At 46.9% G+C, this 21894-nt stretch overlaps 1 protein-coding gene across 1 annotated transcript in view; it reads left to right on the top strand.

The window, feature by feature from the left end:
• The first annotated feature begins 20835 nt into the window (after nt 1-20835).
• The window catches only part of LOC146179755 (serine/threonine-protein kinase pim-3-like), a 43401-nt gene continuing 42342 nt past the window's right edge, over nt 20836-21894 (top strand). Inside the window, exon 1 of the mRNA XM_084580271.1 lies at nt 20836-20892. Coding sequence (XP_084436397.1) covers nt 20836-20892 — 57 coding nt within the window. The remainder of the gene's footprint in view (nt 20893-21894) is intronic.

Raw genomic sequence — 21894 nt, 5'->3', positions numbered from 1 at the left:
GCAGGAGGGGCGAAAAGAATACAATGCAGTGAAATATGAATTCATCAAAAGTAACATACTACACACACGTGCAGTATGTTATATGTTGTTATGTATGTTATGTGATATTTCTATCATTTATTTATTTATTTTAATTTTATTTGACGTTTTATATTTTTATACAACGCATGCGTCAGCAACAATCGGCTTTCCGTTCTGAGCAATATGACAGTTTTGAACACATTCTTCAATTATTTCAATTAATCAATTACACATTCTAAATTTTTTTTCTTACCATCACCAAGCACTGGTTTTTCATTCTGACACCTTTAAGCCCTTACTATCTAATGTTTCCTTTTTTTTGTTTTTTTATTTGATCAATTGATCAACTAATTAGAAAGATTTTATTAACTCGTCATCGTCTATCGCACACCAATCAATATTCAATCACTGGAAGCACAAATTACCATGGCACTTTTTTTTTACGCAGCCCCCGATTATTTCCGAGACTAATGCCAACTACTGCGTCGACGGCATCGGAAGGAAAGTGCTAAGCGCCAGTCCAACTTACTTGAAATTACGCACGATCCTTTTATCATAAAATAAAATGCATCCTCGCTCATTTCATCAACCAAGTATCTTCCAGTGGGATGAGCGACGGTGATTGCGCAAACCAAGCAAACAAACTCGCGATGATCTCTCATAGGCGTTTAAGTAAACAGCAAAGGCGCACAGACAACAAAATCCACATTACAGAACTCTGGATACTGTACCTGGATAGGGATGACGCTGCGGATTGCCGGGGGGGGGGGGGGCATGCACGACTCGTAGAGCAATTTGTAACTGCGCTCGGCAGTGCGGCCGGTGGGCCCCGCAACGTCTCGGCTGTCAAAATACGCTTCTAGGCGTCGCTAACCGAAACCGCCAGGGACCGAAGAGAGGTCCAAGCACAGCACACTAGGTTAAAACGTGAAAAGCGCTAACAGAACGGCGAGCGCTGACGGACGGACACGAAGCGAACGGAGGGAGCGAACAAAATATGGCGCCGAGCGCGGGATCAGCGTGCCGCTCACGGTTGCCAGACGTACTTTTGTAAATCCTCTATTGCATCGTGCCCAAATGTCTCCACGATTGTTTTTTACAAATGTTCTTGGCAAGTAGAGTACTGCTGTTAAGTTAAAACCTCCTGAAGCGACACGTTAGCTATGAGGTGGCTGTAGTATAGGTTCAGGGTTAGCTTCGGCTAAGTCGAAGTTAATTATGTGTTAAAAGGAGGAATTTCTCATTTACGTATGTCGTTGCAGGGCTTGCGTTCGCTGCTAAAACAATTTCTGCTGGGGTGTAGCCGCGTCTTTTTGCTTGTATGATGAGAAAGCGCACAAGTGGAGTCATGTCGGCGGATTTTAACACATTGCTGATTATCAGGAGCATCTGAAGCACTCAATAAATCAGGCCTAAAAGGTTGTAGCGTATCTGTGGCACGTCAAAGATGATCTATGCGCAGTGCTGTTCTAGTGCCGTTCACTAAATGTTTTGGGACACCTGTTAGCAGAACATTCCTTGATTATGCCACATGTCTCATGTTAGCGTGGATACAGCTTTACTGATTATTATTTCGCTAATTTTTCTCAGAACGAGACCTCTTACTTACACTCGATGCGTAACCTAGTGCCCTCTTGTACATCCCCTCAGATAATGCTGGCATTCACTTTTCCAATCAACATGCTCAAGTCTTCTTAGGATTAAGGCTGCAAAGCTTAAGGCCCAAAATAATGGCTTTTAAGGGGCTACTATCAGAAATTGTTGGATACAAACAGCAACAAAAAAGGAAATAATATTTCAGGAACATCACAGTGGTGGCGCACGTAATTAATCGTGACCAATATTTTATTTGCACAGCTATGTGAGTGTCTATGAACTCAATTACGTGGTTAGCGTCAATGGTGAACTGGAAGCGGCGGAGTAGGCAATGCCGTAGTAGTTCGCAAAACGAAACAAAAGGAAAAAATCTTTACGTACAAAATGGATAAGCTCTTTAGACGCGCAAGAAGCTTGTCGGTTACTTTGTGTCTGCTCATCAAGCGTTGTAACGACGTACGCGCCAAATTAAACGTGGCTGCTTTAATGGACTGTAATTTTTCGCTTTATTTTCCTCCGTGCATCGTAAAGATAACGGCCACACATTCGACCTTTTCCTTGAACCAACCGGCGAAGCGAGGGAAAGCACATGAAGGTCCACAATACAGCATGAAGTTCGAATTGGTTGCCGTAGGCGTTGCAACAGGCCATCAGCCGACACTGCGTTTCCGTCGATCTTCTGATCGTCAGTGCACTCAATTTCGTTAATGCGCTCAATTGAGCTCAAAATATTCTTACTTTAAGGAAATGTTTCATCTGTGGAAAAACTATATGGCATCGTTTTTGCCTTGGTGTCGAGCTTCCCATTTTAGGAGAAAATGAGTTTATCTGTGACCTTTAGCGGTTTGGTTATATGACTAGAAGCGCTTTTGTGTAGTAAACTGCATCCTTCTCGACTGGGACTTTTTTCCTGATAATGCCTTCGTGCTGTCTTGAACACGCTCGCTACGTTTTTGCGCAGGCCAGAGTTTGCGTGATTACTAGGCAGACAGAGATAAGCTTAATACCCCCTAGATTACGAGTAACTGCAGAGGAGGGGCAGCATTTGACGAGGGCGAATGCTTGGGGAAGTCAGCATATTGCGACTTTACAATATAGAAAGACAAAGACAGAGGTGTGTAAAAAAACGGAGGCCGCATGTTACGTGTCTCTGTTCTTCGTTTGAATAGGAAGGAGCTGAGGACAAAATCGTGATGGCTCTTTATCATCGTCAGTGTGATTAGAACCATTGCAGGGCAAATGCTGCTTGTACATTCCTCCATTTAACCCGGTCTATCCTCCCACCTCATCCACCCACGTAACTTTCGGCGCCTCCCTGCTACCCTTCCCTTCCATCGGAATGTAGTTTGCTGCCCTTAGGGACCATTGGTTACCCTCTCTTCGCAATATATGTCCCGCCTGTGGCCATTTCATCTTGATTTGGACTTCGAACGTCATTAACTCGATTTTGCTCACTGACCCCACTCTTTATGCCTTTTTCCTTAGCCTCCGCGCTTTAACTCTATAGGTGAGCATCGGTTAGATTAATTCGTTAAATATTTTCGTCTTGACGGATACCGGTGAGCTGCTTGTCATCATATGCGAATACTTGCCAAATGCGCTCCACACGAACTGTATTCTACACATTTCCCTTTAGTGGTCTGGATCTGCGACTACTTCCTGTTTTGAAAAAAGATATTCTCATACTACCTCAAGCACCTCGCTAGCTATGTGTTCATTTATTTTCCTTTCCGAGGCTGTTGAAAAATGCTTTAATCTTCTGCATATTAATTTCTAGGCCAACCATTCTGCTTTATTTGTCTAGATCATTAATCATTTTTGCGATCCGTCCAATGAGTTTCTTAGCAAGGCAACGCCGTCAGATAATCGGAGGCCTGGGGTATTCTTCACCTATCCTTATTTCTAACTAAAGGAGGGGATACTTGTCAAATCATCCAATGCCTTGCGTTATTAACATTTTATTGCTTTCTTTATGGAGGACTATGGATAAATGTGGAGAAATTGCAGAAATATGGGAGAGGCCTTCGCCTTGCAGTGAGTATAGTCAGGCTGACGATGATGATGATGATTATAGAGGATTATGGTTGCTGTGCGGCCACTATAGATATCTTTCAGTACTTTGTCATCTTGCTTATCTACCCCTAATTTTGCAATGCTTCATGGCTGCTGCTGTTTTGACAGACTGAAATGTTTTTCATTATCTGTGAATACTATGCATTAGGGTTGGCCGTATACGAACGTTTTTTAATCACCTCGATGATAGTGGGGACATCGTCAATTCTAGAGTAGCGTTTCCTCAATTCTGCCTGATGCTTTGGTCAAGTGTAGTCTAAAGGCTTCCTTGATTCTATTCTCATTACCTTAGTAAACACCTTGTACGTAAAGAATAGTAAAATACGTCAGTAGTTTTTCTAGTTCTTGACATCTTTTTTGTGCATTAAGATAATATTGTTACGGGGATGTACTTAATGTGACGGCACTGCGGTGGGCTGAACGCGACGCTAAGACTTCGGTAGCCGTGCAGAATCCACTCTCTCAGCGTCGTTCTCTTTTTCAACGCTTCGCCGTGCCCGCGTTCCTCGATCGTCGTCTTTGTCAGTGAGCACATCACTTTGGTCCCGCGTTTCCCGGTAACACTACCCCCCCACGGCAAAAGGCACCGTCCCGGTGCGTATTAGGCGTGCGGTGTGGAGGGGGAGTAATATGGCTTGAGGCGGGCGACATGTACAATTTCGGAAGTGGGTGTAGTAGTCGGTGACTTTGGGTGGAGCGGTGCAATCTCTATAGGTCACGTCGGTCACTGGGCGTAGTACACGGTAAGGACCCGTGTAGTGGGGCAGAAGTTTCTGACACAATCCCACACGACGGCACGGAAGCTAGAGCAGCACCAGAGATCCGGGAGGATAGTGCACATCGCGGTGGTGAGCGTCGTAGCGGCGTTTTTGAGCTTGTTGAGAGACGGTGAGATTGTGACGAGCAATCTGGCGAGCAGCGTCGGCTCGGGCGATGGTATCGCGGGCATAGGTTGTGACGGGGCCAGCGGCGGGAAGCAAAGTGTCGAAGGGCAGTAAGGGGTCTCGTCCAAAGAGAAGATAGAATGGAGAGTACCCAGCAGTGTCATGACGCGAAGAGTTATATGCAAAGGTGACAAATGGCAGACTAATATCCCAGTCGCGATGACTGTTGGATACGTACATTGCGAGCATGTCGGTGAGTGTGCGGTTAATACGCTTCGTAAGGCCGCTCGTCTGAGGGTGGTACGCAGTGGTGAACTTGTGCCGAACGGAGCAAGAACGAAGTATTTTCTCAACAACTCGGGAAAGGAAACAGCGGCCACGGTCGGTAAGTAGTTGACGGGGAGCACCATGGTGTAGTATGACGTCGTACAAAAGGAAGTCAGCAACGTCTGTGGCGCAGCTGGTTGGAATGGCGCGAGTGATCACGTACCGCGTGGCATAACCGGTGGCCACAGCGATCCATTTGTTTCCTGAAAAGGACTCGGGGAAGGGCCCTAGGAGGTCAAGGCCAACACGAGAAAATGGCTCAGTCAGGATAGCAATCGGCTGCAGGTGTCCAGGTGGCAGCAGAGGGGGTTTCTTCCGGCGTTGACAGAGGTCGCAAGCGGCTACATAACGTTGGACAGAGCGGTAGAGTCCAGGCCAGAAGAAACGCCGGCGCACGCGGTCGCATGTGCGTGAGAGGCCAAGATGACCAGCTGTAGGAGCGTCGTGCATTTGTTCTAGAACGGCAGAGCGTAGGTATTGGGGAACGACGAGCAAGTGCTCAGCGCAATCAGGTCGCATGTTGCGGCGGTATAGCGTATTCCCATGAAGGAAGAACAGGGCGAGGGAAGAGTCACGGCTGTGTGTGCGGAGGCGGTCGATAAGAGAACTGAGGGTTGGGTCCAAGCGCTGTTCGTCGGCTATGTGAGAAAAGTCCGATATAGAGAACACACAGGGGTCCGACTCGTGGTCAGTAGAGGAAGAGGGATCAACGGGATAACGGGACAGACAGTCTGCATCCTGGTGGAGCCGACCTGATTTGTATACAACGGAAAAGGTATACTCCTGCAAGCGCAGTGCCCAGCGGCCGAGGCGGCCAGCAGGATCCTTGAGGGAAGAGAGCCAACATAGTGCGTGGTGATCGGTAATTACAGTGAATGGTCGGCCAGACAAGTAGGGTCTGAATTTTCCAACGGCCCAGACGAGAGCCAGGCACTCCCGTTTCGTAATAGAGTAGTTCTGTTCCGCTGATGACAGGAGACGACTGGCGTAGGCAATCACGCAGTGTTGGCCGCGTTGTCGCTGTGCAAGAATGGCACCAATCCCGTGGACACTGGCGTCGGTTCGAAGTTCCGTCGGGGCAGACGGGTTGAAATGGGCCAACACTGCGTGATTGCCTACCCAGTCGTCTCCTGTCATCAGGTTCGGGTTCGCGGGAGGCCGCGGGTTCGACACAATCTGACACTGGATCTCCGCAGCGGCCGTCACCTCGGAACCGTCACGATGACAACTGACGCGGCTCCATCAACCTCCGCAACTCCAACTGTCGTCGTAGCCCACCCCCGTGACCCTGGCACATTCTGCGGTACAGATGAGGTCGACGTCGAGGACTGTCTTTCGCTTTATGAGCGTGTTACCCAGCACCTCCACCAATATGTTACGGGGATGTACTTAATGTGACGGCACTGCGGTGGGCTGAACGCGACGCTAAGACTTCGGTAGCCGTGCAGAATCCACTCTCTCAGCGTCGTTCTCTTTTTCAACGCTTCGTCGTGCCCACGTTCTTCGTCGTCGTCTTTGTCAGTGAGCACATCACTTTGGTCCCGCGTTTCCCGGTAACAATATTAACGTTCTTTATAAATCCCGGTACTCGCCATGTTATGAGTCATTGTATACAAGGGGTGGCCAGTTTTCCTATCCCAATCTCTACACCGTGATGTATATCAAATGTACCGGCACACATATCAGTTTCACTGTACTGGGAATCATGGCGAAACCTCTGCTATATACACAGCTGCAGAGAACGAGGCAGCCGTATGTTCTTGGATGTAGGCATAGGCAAATACTTTCATACACTTTGCCATCGTGCATTCGAATAATTGAAACTTTTGGCGTTGCATGCTGTATATCGGCCAAGAAGCTTAATTAAAAGTTGCGTTCAGTCATTAAAAACGGGAAGAATTACGGTGAAAAAATATAGGTCATGCAGTTTTGGAGGCCCCGTGAATGCCTTATATAAATTCCCTTTCCTCCCTGTTCATTAGAAATGTCTGTGTAATATGCGCAATCTAAATTTTCTACATTACCCAGTTCTTGAGGAAAGCATAAATTTGGGCTTATTCTTCCCGGCCCTACATTCTCCCAGGCCGCAACAGCCAAACACCATGTGAATAAAGAAACTAGTGTCTTTTGGTGAGAATTTTTCGCGACGATTGCGCTTTTTTCACTCAGAACATGTTGAAGTGTCGAAAAAAGAGATATGATTAGGCGGAAATTCATTTCCCAAAATTTTTGCGCCCTGATCTTCGTGATTGGAGGAAACCATTGAAGAACAACATTCGTAAGTAAACGCGAAAAGTTTTACAGTGAGCAAGAGATTCCTGCAATTTATAGTGCTGTGCAAAATACGCCCGTGTGAGTACGAAGCAATATAAAAAGCACAAGGCTACTCCTGCAAAACCTGCCAATTGGCCACTCGGTTACACGTTCCAAATGAGACAGGTGGCACTCGAGTGTCTTTATTTATTTAATTATTTGTAATATTTTCAGGGCCCAGATCAGTCGTTACAGAGTGGAGGGGAATAATGACAAGATCAAGGAGAGGCAAGCACAGCCATACATATACGTGTACAAATTGAAATGTAACTAATGCAAAATAAATTAAGATCACTAAAATGAACACTGAGAGCATTTTGAAACACGTTGTAGTTCGTTAGAGACACTAGCTCCTAGGGGGGCTGATCCAATTCAATAATTGTAAAAGGCATGCGTGCGGCATGTGAAAGATCCAATTTATGGATCTTCCGAAGTCGTGACGTCTAAGAATGGTGCTGAACTGACCATTAAGTGTACTGTAATGACACATTTTGTTGTAGCAGACATAGTCAAAGTATCTGACTTCTCAATTGGACAGCTGGAAGGTATAAGGTGTTTTACATGTCAGATGCGCTGGCGTTACGGTTATAATCACCGAAAATGTAACAAGCAGGTGGATTCTCAATAGCTTCGATTGAAGTTAGAAAATCAGGGCTATGATCACATACACTGCATATTCTAGTTTAGGACGGATAAAGATTTTGTAAATTTGAAGTTTAATGATTGAAGAAATCTAAGAAATTACTCTTGTATAGTATCCGTGGCGTATCTACTGCGACCTGCTACTGTTTCCTATCACCATGTCATACCATGCGCTACCTTAGCGCTCACTTAAATTCGCATAACTGTTCACTCACGTGGTGCGACATGTTAGGGAAAATAAAAAGTGTAGAAGTTTAACGTTCGCACATTTAATATAACATACGGAAGCATTAGGTTGGCGTAGCTTAATTTGGTTACCTTTAGCAAACACAGCGAGAAGCGACTTTAAGACCAAAGGTCTAAGGTTGAGGTAAAAGATCGAGACTTTCCACACACCTCCTGTCTTTCTGGTTTACCCCGTAGTGATCACGTATTGCCACGTATATTGGCACGTAGTGGTGTCAAGGCCGTACACACCAAAATAAGACACAGGCTTGATAGTACTGAAATTAACTCTTTATTGGGCTGACTTGCGCCCGCTAAAGAACTTAGCAACTCGGCGGCGGCGATAGCAATGATCGTCGAACAAGGAATGCTTGTCGCACACACCAACGCTCAATTTAAAGGCGGCTCAGAAGAATCTGGATAACGTCACAAACTGTTACTAGCACAACCTGGAACGTTGTAGAAACATGCGCGACTGGTCGGAATCTTCGAGACATATCTCGGCGCATCTTGAGCGACAAAGAAACTGATAAAGGTGCATGTCGTGACATCGAGCATTCACAAACAAAGAATACGGAATTGATACTCGTGCCGTAATCACAGTGATAAGGTCGCATGCTGGCGGCTGCTAAGAAACAACAATTACAGTATTGAAGGTTTCGCGGCAATGTTGATTTCGCACTGTAAGACGTTGAAGGGTCTTTGCATCCAAAGCAATTTTAAAGGTGGCCTTTCGCCTAATGTGCCTCTATGTTGTTGCGATTATTGTAAATGAATCTTTTAATGAATAACTTAAAGTGATTTGCAATTTACTCTTTAGGCATTGCTGGTTATTTCCGCTGTATTGGCAATAAGCAAAGCCTGCTTGGTGCTGGAAAACACGGAAGGATCCGATTGCATGAGCTCATCTGCACTCCGTGAAGGTGGATCTGACCTTTCCACGGCAATCTCTCTGGTGAGTTTGATGTTTTTTTATTGTTTTTTGATACATGACTTATGGGCATGCCTTGAGAAGCTCAACTGTGATAGCGATGTAGCTTCTACGATCATCTTGATAGTGATGTGCAGACGATTACTTGTGTTGAATACGCGCTCAAGAATTATTTTGAACTTCCGACTTGGAAACACAAACAGTGCTGTTTTGAGCATGGCAAGAAGACTGCCGTCACTTAACGGTCTAAAGTATCTGAGAATCCACAAATATATTTATAAGTTTTTCAACTTATAAATATATTTGTGGATTTTCAGATACTGTACACCGTAGAGTGGCGGCAGTCTTCCTGCCATGCTCAAAACAGCACTGTTTGTGTTTCCAAGTGTTTGATCAACTGGAACGCCAGGGCAAAGAAACAACGTTAGTGTCTAGATATTACTTAATATGCCTCCATTGCTTGCTTGTAGAGACTGTGGTTAGAGGGCTACCGACACATGCCCTTGGAGACATGTCCAAGCCATCGTAATTCTCTTTCCACTACACACAGGGGTGAGACAATGGCGTAGCGCGCACTGAAGAATTTTTCCATAGGACGTATTTACAATATAGGTGGGACGTATTGGGAGTTGGAATGCGAATCGTAGTTCTTTCTTTTGATGAATGCAACTGGTGGCCCATTAGAGTGCAAATAAAGCGTAGAGGTTTCTATCATACCTGCACTTCAGGCTGAGCAGTCGTTGAACAGAGTGGAACGCGGTATAAGTACTCTTTTCAAAGATATTCCCTTTGGTACAGCAGCGCCAGCTGCCACAACAGTGCTTACAGAATTTTGCGAAAATTGTACACGACACGAAACTGCAGCGTAGGAATAGCGGCAGCGCTGAAAAGCATCACCGTTAAAATAAACTTGAACATGGCTCGGCTAGTTGATCGGAGATGCATGTTTTTCAGATAGGCTACGGCTGCCTCAAGAACACTGGCAATGACAGTGCACTTTCTCTAGCGCTACATGCGCCATTTGTCAGCGCATCAGGTCGCCGGATTCGCGAAGTGAGACAGAACTTCCATATATGAAAGTCATCAGCGAATTGGACCAGCTGTAAGAAAAAGTCATCATGAAAAGCTTTTTAGCGACCTCTTTATTGACACGTGCTGGGTCGCGACCCCTTCTCTTCGCTTTGCCTCCCAACAGTCATCGGCCCGCTCTGTTTTCGTTCTCCCTTCTCCTGGCCTCTGGAAGTGGAGAAAGGTATTTCCCTCTTTCAGCTTAGTCACCTGCCAGCGGAGAGTTTAATGGATGAGCACAAGGAAACATTTCTCAACATGGGGCTTTGCCTAATTGAGAAAAAGGGCAGGTTATATGAGGAAACAATCAAATCTTTACTTATCTAATGACGGAATAAGGCGTTGACTGTAGTAACAGTTGTTGCTCTTCTGTTCGCTGTATTCCAGTCAGTTCTTTCGTTTGTCTAATTCCTTCTTGCAGAATAAAAGAAAGCGCTCTTACACTGTAGTCACGTGTTCAGTCGGGCAACGCGCCTTGTTAGGTGAAATCTATAAGGGCCTCCAGGACCTTGCTGCGAATTTAGCTTTACGTAAATCTATGAGATTTCTTATTACAAGAGCTGCGTATTGGCGGCTGTAGGTGCCCAATTTTCTTTTTCGCCATTACGCAGGTCATTGTAGGTATCCTTCTGTGGCGTCGCACACGGCGCGGCCTCCCACCTTCGGCCTTTGCTGCTGCTCTTCTTGGTCTCCTCTTCACGGCCTATGTATTGGACGCCTTCAACCTCTCTACGATGGCCTTTCAGGTGGAGGTTAGCCCACTTTTGTCACCTTATGATGTGTGCGGATATATAAATGTGGTATATAGAGTGGTAATGAAAACCTCTGGTTGCACTGTTAATACCCATCAAGCTTCCAAGTAATTTGAACCTGTTAAAACTTTTTAGTTGCCCGTGTGGGCAAGCAACTTGAATACAGAGTACGCAATACGCTGAATGTCCTTTTGTGCCTCCCTTAACCTTTTCGACCCTTCCAACCTCACATATATGGAAGTCGGAACGAGGCTTAGCGTGACAATTAGGTCACGACGTTACAACAACGTTATGCAAAAACCACTGAAGGTGCTCTTTCCAGCTTGGAGAACAAAACCTCCAGTTTTATTTCAAGCTCTGATGTTGAAAGGCGGTTGCAGAAAGCTGTGCCTGTGCTTTTATGCATTTTGACCATTCAGCCTGAAATTAGAACCTGCATTGTTTTTACATTGCATGTTTCACTGTTATCTTCTTTCTTTTTATGAAGTCTGCCCCATTTTGTGTCATTGGTTTCTGTGGCTGGTAGGTTCCCTTCGTCAAGTGTATATTTATTCCCAACACATTTCCTGTCAAGTCGTTGGTTTGTTTTATATCTTGTTATTTATTTACTCTGCAGGCCTAAAGCTGGCCCCATAAGGAGGGACAGAACAGTACAAAGCATGACAATTAAGAACAACAATAAAAACTTGCGAATAGGATGGAGGCTGTTGCACTGTTACACGAACAAGCAAATTCTATCATTAGGACAATAACTAACAGAAAGAAATAGACAGCACGTGAAATTGCGAAAAGGCGCGCAAATATCATGCCCCAGTCTTGCTTTCCTCAGTTTTGTGGCAGCATGGTTTCGCACTTCCACCGAAGCTAATACATTTCATCCCTTTCTTAACATAATAAATCAGGACTGTACTAGTTATCACGATCATCAGTTGTGGGGGTCATTCATTTGTCTAAAATTAACGTCCTGACCCTGCAGAGAACAGTGCGGTTCACTTATGCGGAGCTGTTGTTGATCTATCTGGTTGTTCGTTGCTCGTTCAGGTGGAGCCGACTCACGTCATACTTTGACAATTTCCATGATTATGCTTTCTATGTCCAGGCATGAGCACACCTGTCCATAGAGTGGGAGCAGTGTGTTGCGGAAGAAAGAAAGCGAAGTTTTCACCCAGCTGCTCTATTGAGCAGCTGGCATAAACAGTCATACATAAACAGTCGTGGCAGTGCTTGGTTCCAGGTGATATGCCCATGGCCGCACGCGCCAGCTGCCGACTTTTTCAAACGGCGCGAATCGCTCTTCAAACACGTCGCCGGTAGCGCCAGAAAAGTCCATGGCGTCGCATGTAAAAATCAACAAGCGTTCGTTACAGCTGCCGAAAGTGACCACCTTTACGCCACAGATAAAGGTGTGCTGATAGCGCACGCAGATTCCTAGCGACCGAGCTAATCAGTTACCAGAGCTGGCGTTAGAAAGAGCTGCGACGCGGTTTTGCCACACTGTCGGACCTTCCATTTACTTTTGACTGCACCTGTATATGCTTACCGACAACGTGGTGCTGCCGTTTACTAGCCCGTGGGCTTTGCCTGTAGCGTTAGTGCAGAAAAAAACACACCTTGCGTTTCTGCGTCGATTATGGGAAGGTAAATGAGGCGACAAAACGCGACGTATACCCGCTCCCGCGATTGGCGACGGATTGGACCGATTACACAATGCAAAATATATCTCGTCGCTTGACCTCAAGAATGGCTACTTGATGATTGCAGTGGACGAAAGGGACAGAGAGAAAACATCATTCATCACCCCGACGGCTTTTATAAATTTAAAGGGCTTCCTTTCGGGCTTCTTTCTGCACCAACAACCTTCCAACGAATGATTGATACAGTACTCTCTTGATTGAAGTGACAAGCATGCTTGTGTATCTCGACGATGTCATTTTCGTGGCTAGTTTCGAGGAGCACCTAGACCGACTGCGAATAGCGCTCATCCCAACTAACAATAAAACCAGAGAAATGCCATTGCGGATTCCAGGAGCTCCGATTTCTTGGCCATGTTATTAGTGCTGAGGGAGGGAAACCAGATCCCTAGAAGACTGCTGCTGTACAAAAGCTCCCGCGCCCAACCGGCAAAAAGTCCGTAAAAGGTTTTTGGGACTCTGCTTATTACAGGCGTTTTGTTGTGAATGTTTCAGTGATTTCCGAGCCTATATCGCTTCTTACCGGAGAAAATGTTCCTTTGGCTGCGCCGAGGAAGCAGGCCACCCTGATACTAGCCCATTTTGATGAACATGTTGCCGCGGATAGTCATACCGATGCCAGTAATTTTGGACTCAGTGCCGTTCTGATTCAGTCGCAAGATGGCATTGAGAAAATGTACACAATACAAGGCAGAAGACACTGAAAGGATCAGTCTGGCATCTGTCGTGACGCTGGGGCTAAGTCGACCCGGCCTTCACTTGGTAGCGTGCAGACACTCCTGGTTCATGAAGGATTGAATCTTCGAAGTTGGTAAAATATTTACAAGCCGGTTTAATGGCACTTTGAGAAAACTTATTTACATGAAAAAGAAGGGTACATCAGCGAAATGGCAAGCGTTAAGAGTTCATAGCGAGAAGCGACTGGATGAGCCGTTTACCCAGAGCTCAGAGCGTGATTTCATGCTCTGCAGCGTCCTTAAAACCCCCTATGTCCAGCCCCTCTAAAGATGCTGGCCAACCAGTTCCAGGGCACGCCCCTCAGATATCAGCATCCAATCGAACACATCACTGCACTGATGGTCTGATGCACTGACTGGTCCGGCATTGTTTCGTTGGGCGTGGTCACTTGTTGGCGGGAAGAGCTTGGGAACGGCGAGGAGGTACATTTCTATTCTTCAGCAAAGATTCGATATGCTGGTTCCGGTAAGTGGATTTCCTTCTCAGAAACCCAAGTTCACGTGCCCGCCGCATACTGCTCCCAGCATTGTCCCTTTCCAACAATTGCAAATATTTTCTGCATTCCCGGGAAATCCTCTAATGGCTGTAAACACCTTGCTCCTTTCTTGTCCTGTACGTCAGCGGACGTGTCACTCTGTCGTCTCCTTTGGACAGTAGGCATTCCTCACTGGACGATAGCGCTTCTCGACGGGAAGGGTGAACAATTGAACGAAAGCACTTCCGGCTATTTCCCGCAGGGGGACATTTCTTAGTATTTTTCTAGACGTTCCCTTGACAGGGCCAATTTGCCATTTGCAGGGTCTCAACAAAGCAAAACAGGCTTACACAAAAGGATTCATGGAAACAGGCTCACTTAGCGCCATTGTACCAACAGCACATATCCACAGCACTTATCCATGCCCACAGGCGAACAATAGAGCGCGCAAGTGCGGATGATGCACGGTCATAACAGCCTCCTCCCCCGCCAGAAGAGTCACGGAGGGCAGCAGTCGCAGCTGCTGCATGAAGAGACGACTTAATGGCCTGCACATGAATGCTTGAAGCTCGATGCTGCTTGTCGCGTTGTCTTGATTGTCGTAGGCCAAATTGCTTGAGCTGTCTGAAACTCAACCACATGTCCAAGCAAGCACTCGGCTCCCGTCTGAAGAGACCAGGTTAAAAGAAAACTGCCATCGTTGTTCGAGAAAAGCCCACACTCAAGACGCTCAGGACCCACGTATGCCTAGAAAACCAAACGTGCTGCTTTACATAGCCACACTTATACAAGCGCACGAGAAAAAAAAAACCTGATTATCAATTTGGATACATGATGAGGAACACCTCGGACCGCTTAGAAACAGCGGCTAAGCGCGTCCGCATTCCCATTTAACTTCCCATTTTTGTATCTTATTTCAAAATTGTACTGCTGTAAAATCAAGCTCCACCTCAGAAGGCGACTGTTCTTCGATGTCGCAGTTTGCAGCCACGCCAGGGGACAATGGTCCGTCTCTACGGTGAATTTGGTCCCTCCAAGATAGCACTGCAATTTTTGAATGGCCCATACAATGCAAGCGCACTCTTTCTCTGACGTGCAATAAGCCCTCTCTCTAGAACTCAGTTTTCTGCTCAGGTAGAGCACGGGGTGCTCATTACCGTCGTCATCTCTCTGGCAGAGAACAGCACCTAGCCCTCGATCACTGGCATCACACTGGACCGTGAATTCTCGGTCATAGTCTGGAGCTCGCAATACCGGACGGCTAATCAGCACAGCCTTCAGGTTTACGAAGGAGGCTTCCTTTTGTTCGTCCCAGACTACATTTGTCGGTTCTGTCTTGCGGAGAGCGTCGGTCAGAGGGCTGGCCAAAGCTGAATAGTTAGGTATGTAGTGATTGTAGTACCCAGTCAGACCCAGGAATGCTCGAATTTCCGTCTTCGTGCTCGGCCGCGGGTAGTCTGCTACCGCAGAAATCTTAATCTCGCTGGGTTTCCTGAAACCTTGACCTACATTGTGACCCAAGTAGTCCACGGTCACCCTTGCCAGGCAACATTTCTCGGCCTTTACGGTTAGTCCAGCTTGACGCAAAAGGCTCAATACAGCTCTTAGATGTACCATATGGTCCGCCCATGAGTCGGAAAAAACCGCAATGTCATCTAAATAAGGCACCGCGAATGTTTCACACTCCTTTAAAACCCTATCCATGAGTCGGGAAAAACAAAATTGAGCATTTTTGAGCCCGAAACTCATCATTGTTGGCTGGTAGCTGCCCGTCGGAGTGACGAAAGCCGCGTATCTGCTGGCGCGTTCAGTGAGCGGTACTGGCCAGTATCCTCGAGTAAGGTCCAGCGTAGTCACATATGCCGCTCTAATGACCTGTTCTACTCCCTCCTCGATATTCGGAATGGGATACACTTGATCCCTGGTGAGAGAATTTAGCTTTCGGTAGTCTACCACAGGCCTAGGGTCTTTACCTGGAGCTTCTACTAAGATCATAGGCGAAGCATAATCGCTTTCCGAGGGTTTTATTACTCCCAATTCCAGCGTGCGAGTTACTTCCCTATCCAGAATTTCTCTTTGCCTTGGAGAAAATCGGTAGCACCTTGGTCGTACTGGCACGTCTGAAGTCAGCTCAATATCGTGCTCAGTCAAATCAGTCCTGCGTGGCCTGTCCACAAAGCAGGCCTCAAACTCTGTTTTTAGCTCGCCCAGATCGGACAGCTGAGATTTCTTTAGTTCTCCTATCTGCTCCGTCTTTTTGAGAAGCTCCTGTATCTTGGGATCATTGACTTGCTCCATAGCTAAGTCCTCTCGGGTTCCACTTAGAAGTCTCGTGAGATTACTAGACACTGGCGGCAAGAGGTTACTCTCAAGAACGTCCTCATTCCGTGTCTTATCAAGCTCACTTTCATGTTGACTTTTCTGAAATGCCTCGCTCTCAAAGTTTTCTGACCCGCTATCTTCCACATAGACCACTGTTTTAACTGCCGTTTCCTCCGCTGTGGAATTTTCTGGTGTGAGCAGTGTAGCTAGTTCTCGCGCCTTTGAACGTGTTAAGGCTTGCACAACTCTGTCTCCGAAAAGGATGCCCCTCTTTTGCAGTAGCATGTCCGATTTGTTGGAAAACAAATACGGATAGCACTTAGGAAGCTTTCCTGAAACGGCAGCCTCGGTTGTTAACTCGCCGAAAGGGCCCTCGATGACCACGTTCGCGATCGGCAAGCACACACTCTGTTCCTCCACTACCTGGCGGATCCATGCACACTGTCCTGTATAGTCGGAAGGCGACACATACGCCGGATGGACAACATCCATCGTTGCAGCCGAATCGCGCAGTACCTTGCAAGGTTTCCCATTGACTACTAGGTCATGCAGGTAGGGTTCCAAAAGCTGCATATTTTCATCGCAGTCACTGACATACGAGAAAGCAATCTTTTCTTTCCGGCAGTTGACGGCAATGTGACCCTGCTCATTACACCTAAAGCATGTGAGCGGCTTCCTAGCCCCAAGCTTGTTCTTTGTGTTCTGCGCGTTGGTCGCTTCCCCACTTTTCTCACTGCCGTCCTTTCTAGGGCGTTTGCCTGAAGAAGCCTTCCTTTCTTCGTTTGCAAATCGAGCAAAGTGCCTTTTCTGACGGTTATTCCCACTCAACTTGGGATTGCGGGGCCTATCCACTGCTGGGTTGCTGAATTGTCGGCGCGAAGCATACTCCTCAATGAGTTCGGCAGCTTCAGTTGCCGACTTAATGTCGCCTCGGTTCTGTAACCAAATTTTTTTCTTTTTCTGGGAGGCAGTTATAAAACTGCTCCAAAAGAATTCGCTCGACTACAGCGTCCCTATCACTGTAGGAATCAGTGCTCTTTAGCCACTCGCCCAAATTGACTCTTAAATTGTATAGGAATTCAGGGTAACTCTCGTCCCTGGACTTAGTAGCGTTCTGAAAACGTTGTCTGAACGCCTCGGCGCTAAGCCTATACTTTCTCAGAAGGCAAGCCTTTACCTTCTCGTAGTTGTCCGCGTCCTCCTTGCTTAGCCGCGCGACAACCTCCGCTGCCTCGCAGGGCAGAACCGTCAATAATCTCTGAGACCAAGTGTCTCGCTGGAAGGACAGTTTTTCGCGGGTTCGCTCAAAGTTAGCCAGATACAGACCGATATCCCCTGATATCACATATGGCTGCATGTACTTTGACATCTTGAAATCTGCCTCCTTGTTGAGAAGAGGTACCGCTAACTGGGGACAATTGGCCGACCTCTTGCTCAACTTTAGTTCTAATTTCCGGAGCTCAATTTCTAGCTCCAGCCTTCTTGCTTCTCTTTCAATTTCACGCTTCTTTTCCTCTTTTTCTCTCTCAAGTTCACGCCTCTTTTCCTCTTTTTCCCGCTCTTTCTGCTGTCTGAGCTGCTCCTCCTTTTTTTGTCCGATGAGGTTCCATGCTTCACTGAGCTCCTCATCTTCGATTCCCAAATCAGTGATTGCCTTAATAATCAAGGGTTTTCGTGCCAAACCACTTGTATCAATTCCCAACTCCTCACACAATTGCAACAGTTCCGGTTTCTGCAGCTTTTGTAGGTCCATGATCGCTCCGAGTGTCGGCTACTTCCAAAACAACTGTGCAAACTACCAAACCTAAAGGCGTTTCAACACTCTTTTTACCAGTTCTAAAATCTAACCCTGTTCTAGAACCTGGTCCACATCAGAAGAAAAGCCAAGCACTCACCCACACATGCGATCGATGTTTCGAGCTGCTCTCTTGTTGGCCGATTGTTGCTCCTGCTTGTTGCTTGAGATGCCACCTCCGATCACCAGTTGTTGTGGCTTGTAGATTCTGATCCACCTCCAATCACCAGATGTTGTAGCTTGTAGATTCAGATCCCAACGCTGGTCACCAGTTGTCGTGACGCTGGGGCTAAGTCGACCCGGCCTTCACTTGGTAGCGTGCAGAGACTCCGGGTTCATGAAGGATTGAATCTTCGAAGTTGGTAAAATATATACAAGCAGGTTTAATGGCACTTTGAGAAAACTTATTTACATGATTATTTACATGAAAAAGAAGGGTACATCAGCGAAATGGCAAGCGTTAAGAGTTCATAGCGAGAAGCGACTGGATGAGCCGTTTACCCAGGGCTCAGAGCGTGATTTCGTGCTCTGCAGCGTCCTTAAAACCCCCTATGTCCAGCCCCTCTCTAAAGATGCTGACCAACCAGTTCCAGGGCACGCCCCTCAGATATCAGCATCCAATCGAACACATCACTGCACTGATGGTCTGATGCACTGACTGGTCCGGCATTGTTTCGTTGGGCGTGGTCACTTGTTGGCGGGAAGAGCTTGGGAACGGCGAGGAGGTACATTTCTATTCTTCAGCAAAGATTCAATATGCTGGTTCCGGTAAGTGGATTTCCTTCTCAGAAACCCAAGTTCACGTGCCCGCCGCATACTGCTCCCAGCATTGTCCCTTTCCAACAATTGCAAATCTTTTCTGCATTCCCGGGAAATCCTCTAATGGCTGTAAACACCTTGCTCATTTCTTGTCCTGTACGTCAGCGGACGTGTCACTCTGTCGTCTCCTTTGGACAGTAGGCATTCCTCACTGGACGATAGCGCTTCTCGACGGGAAGGGTGAACAATTGAACGAAAGCACTTCCGGCTATTTCCCGCAGGGGGACATTTCTTAGTATTTTTCTAGACGTTCCCTTGACAGGGCCAATTTGGCATTTGCAGGGTCTCAACAAAGCAAAACAGGCTTACACAAAAGGATTCATGGAAACAGGCTCACTTAGCGCCATTGTACCAACAGCACATATCCACAGCACTTATCCATGCCCACAGGCGAACAATAGAGCGCGCAAGTGCTGATGGTGCACGGTCATAACACATCACACACTACACTCAACTTTGTCCTCGTTTTCCTCCGTCGCAGAGAGGCACGCAGTAATACGGTTCCTGATTATTTTAACAAGGGCCTTGATTTGGCAGGTTTGACGTTGCGGGTAGCTTAAAAGATTTATCACAAAGCTTCCACCATTTCTGTTAAATCACTTCTACTTGACACTATGGGCAAAACGGCGTCCATTAGCTGTGCGATATGAGTGCACGTTTAAGAAACCCAGGTAGCCGAAATTTATAGAGTCATTTAATACGCCGCCTTTCATAGTATAAGTCGCTTTGGAAGGTTAAAAACCTGTAAACCAAACTCAACTCGCGATAACACAGAACGCTCCCAATCCGACGCTTTGGAGGAGGGTCACGCTGTCGAACACTCTCAAGGTTGGCTTGCGCGTATAAATGCCAAAGAAAGTGAAAAATTAAACTTTTGCCGTAGCTCAGGCCATAGAGCACCGGATGCCAAAGTCGGAGGTCATGGGTTCGAATCACACCGGTGGTATGTGATTGCTATTTCTTCTACTTTCTCGTCGATTATCTTTATGAATACATTGCCATTCTATATTAAACAACAGGCAAAAATATTTCGTATGCTCTCCTTGTTGCCAAACGATGGCCTTTTGCTGAGCATCTGTCACGTATTTGGGAGGTACCAGGTTCGATCCCAGGTTCCGCCAGATTATTACCGGATTTTCAATGGGCACAAGATTTGCCCCGGTCTGGTGGTCGGCTCTTCTAGGGTTAAACGCTTGGAAAGGGGTCATGGAAAAAAAGTTAAAGGCCACATATGGGATTCTGCGGCACGAGTTGTACGTATAGTTGTCTCATAGCAGAACAAATCACTGACCCATAGGCGCAAGTGCAGGCAGGCGAGACGACACCGCAGCCGCGGCCATTAGATCTCCCGTCTCAACTTCAGGAGGTAGTTAGCTTGAAACCCACCTCCGGACATTCACCGCTAAAGATGGGCACAAGTGTGAGTCGACCTGGAATCTGGGCGTCTTCAGAGATGTGATCTTGGGAGGAGCTCCGTAAGCCCCGCTGCGCCCCTCGGTGGCCAAACCTATTTCCTTACGGCTTTGCATTCGGAAAAGGTGGTTCATTGTCGTCTTGGTTATAACTTCGAAGCAGCGTCAGCAGGTTCTAAAAAAGGCCATATATGGGCTCCTGCCACACGGGCCATCACTTACAGGAGGGCAACCTAGTAGACAAGCACAGGAAGGACACACACACACACACGCACACACACACACACACACACACACGCACGCACGCACGCCCGCATGCACGCACGCACACGCACACACAAACACGCGCGCACACACACACACACACACACGGCCACGAAAACCGCCTATTCATACAGCTGTTCGAAACAGTGTGAATGGCGCGCAGGCCACACCTGGAGATGAAGAGCCTGCTCCCAGGCGTGCTTCCCCTAACAGAACCGGCCCACAGGTTGGGGGAACCCTGACTTTAGAGCCTGCCACGCAGAGGCGCCCGCGGTTTTTACCGAAGCAGTAGCCTTGTAGTAAAGCATCCTCCTTATACTCTGGAGGTACCAGGTTCGATCCCGGGTGCCGCTGGGTACCCACCGGGTTTTCTATCGGTACAAGATTTCGCCCTGCGTATTCTCCGCATTCATGGGGTGAAATGCTTGGATCACGGACCATAAAGTTGCGCCGATGGATCAGTGATTTGTTCCGCCATCGAGCAACCATGTTCGCCTCTGGCGGCAGAAGCCCATATGTGGCCATCATCGTACGGCCCACAGTGGTGGGCTTAGAAGGCGCGGGCTCCTTTCTCAAGCCATGAGCCCTGGTAAGCCGAAAACCAGGCCGGGCCGTAGCTTGCACACATTTGAGAAAACCGATGGGTGACAGGTCGGCAGTGGTAGTCGAACTCACTATCTCCTGACGCTGAGGCGGGTGCCTTACTTCAGGGCCACGCCAAGGAGTCTGCTTGCAGTCAGTGGCTATTGACTCTCTTTGAAGAATGTGTTTCTTAAATAGTCTAAAATGCAGATCTGGCTCTAGACATGAAGCCTATAGATGATGAGGAAAGCTGACAATATTGCCATACATGATTCGTATATCAAGACCGCAACCATTGATACTTAATACGCAAAAAGCGACGGCTAGCTGTACCGCACGAAACCTTGTTAAGAGGGATTATCCTAACTACGCCGTGAGCGTAGTTAAGGTGTCTGCCGTGTTCATCAAACTGATGCTGTGATCAAGCTACTTCCCATTTGATAACTTCGTTATTACAGCGAAACGTTATGCGAACGTTATTTCGAAACCAAGGAACTGCTATGCCGGTCAGAAGGACAGACGCTGTAGTACATTCACTTTTTCTCCCTCGGTATTAATCACTTCAGCGTCGCATTCTCAGATCCCTTTAGTCCGTCTTTGTCGTCTTGTATTGAATGTGTCAGTATTACGAGTTCATCTCACTCTCTGACACTCCCTAACTACCCTTGCGGTTCCTTATCAACGTTTCTAGACATATACCGTAAAAATACAGTATCATCCTTATTATATTACATGAATATTGCTTGAACTTTGTTGCGCCTGAAAACATTCCTTTTTGCGTGTTCAATGACAATATGTTTCGGCATTTCGAGAGTTCTTCAGTTATATATGCCTTTTTTATTTAGTAGCTGTTTCTTTAGAATGGTTTTCAATTTGTGTAGTACCAGAGCTACATCTTCTGTTTGATATACCACATACCCATACGATCTTTCTGGTAGAGTTTTGTCCTCCAGAGTATTCGCCT

This window comes from Amblyomma maculatum, chromosome 9 (assembly GCF_055883805.1).
Source record: "Amblyomma maculatum isolate TAMU_Amacu chromosome 9, ASM5588380v1, whole genome shotgun sequence".
Taxonomy (NCBI): Eukaryota; Metazoa; Arthropoda; class Arachnida; order Ixodida; family Ixodidae; genus Amblyomma; species Amblyomma maculatum.
Note: the sequence above shows the minus strand (reverse complement) of the source record. Positions and strands in the feature narration are given on the sequence as shown.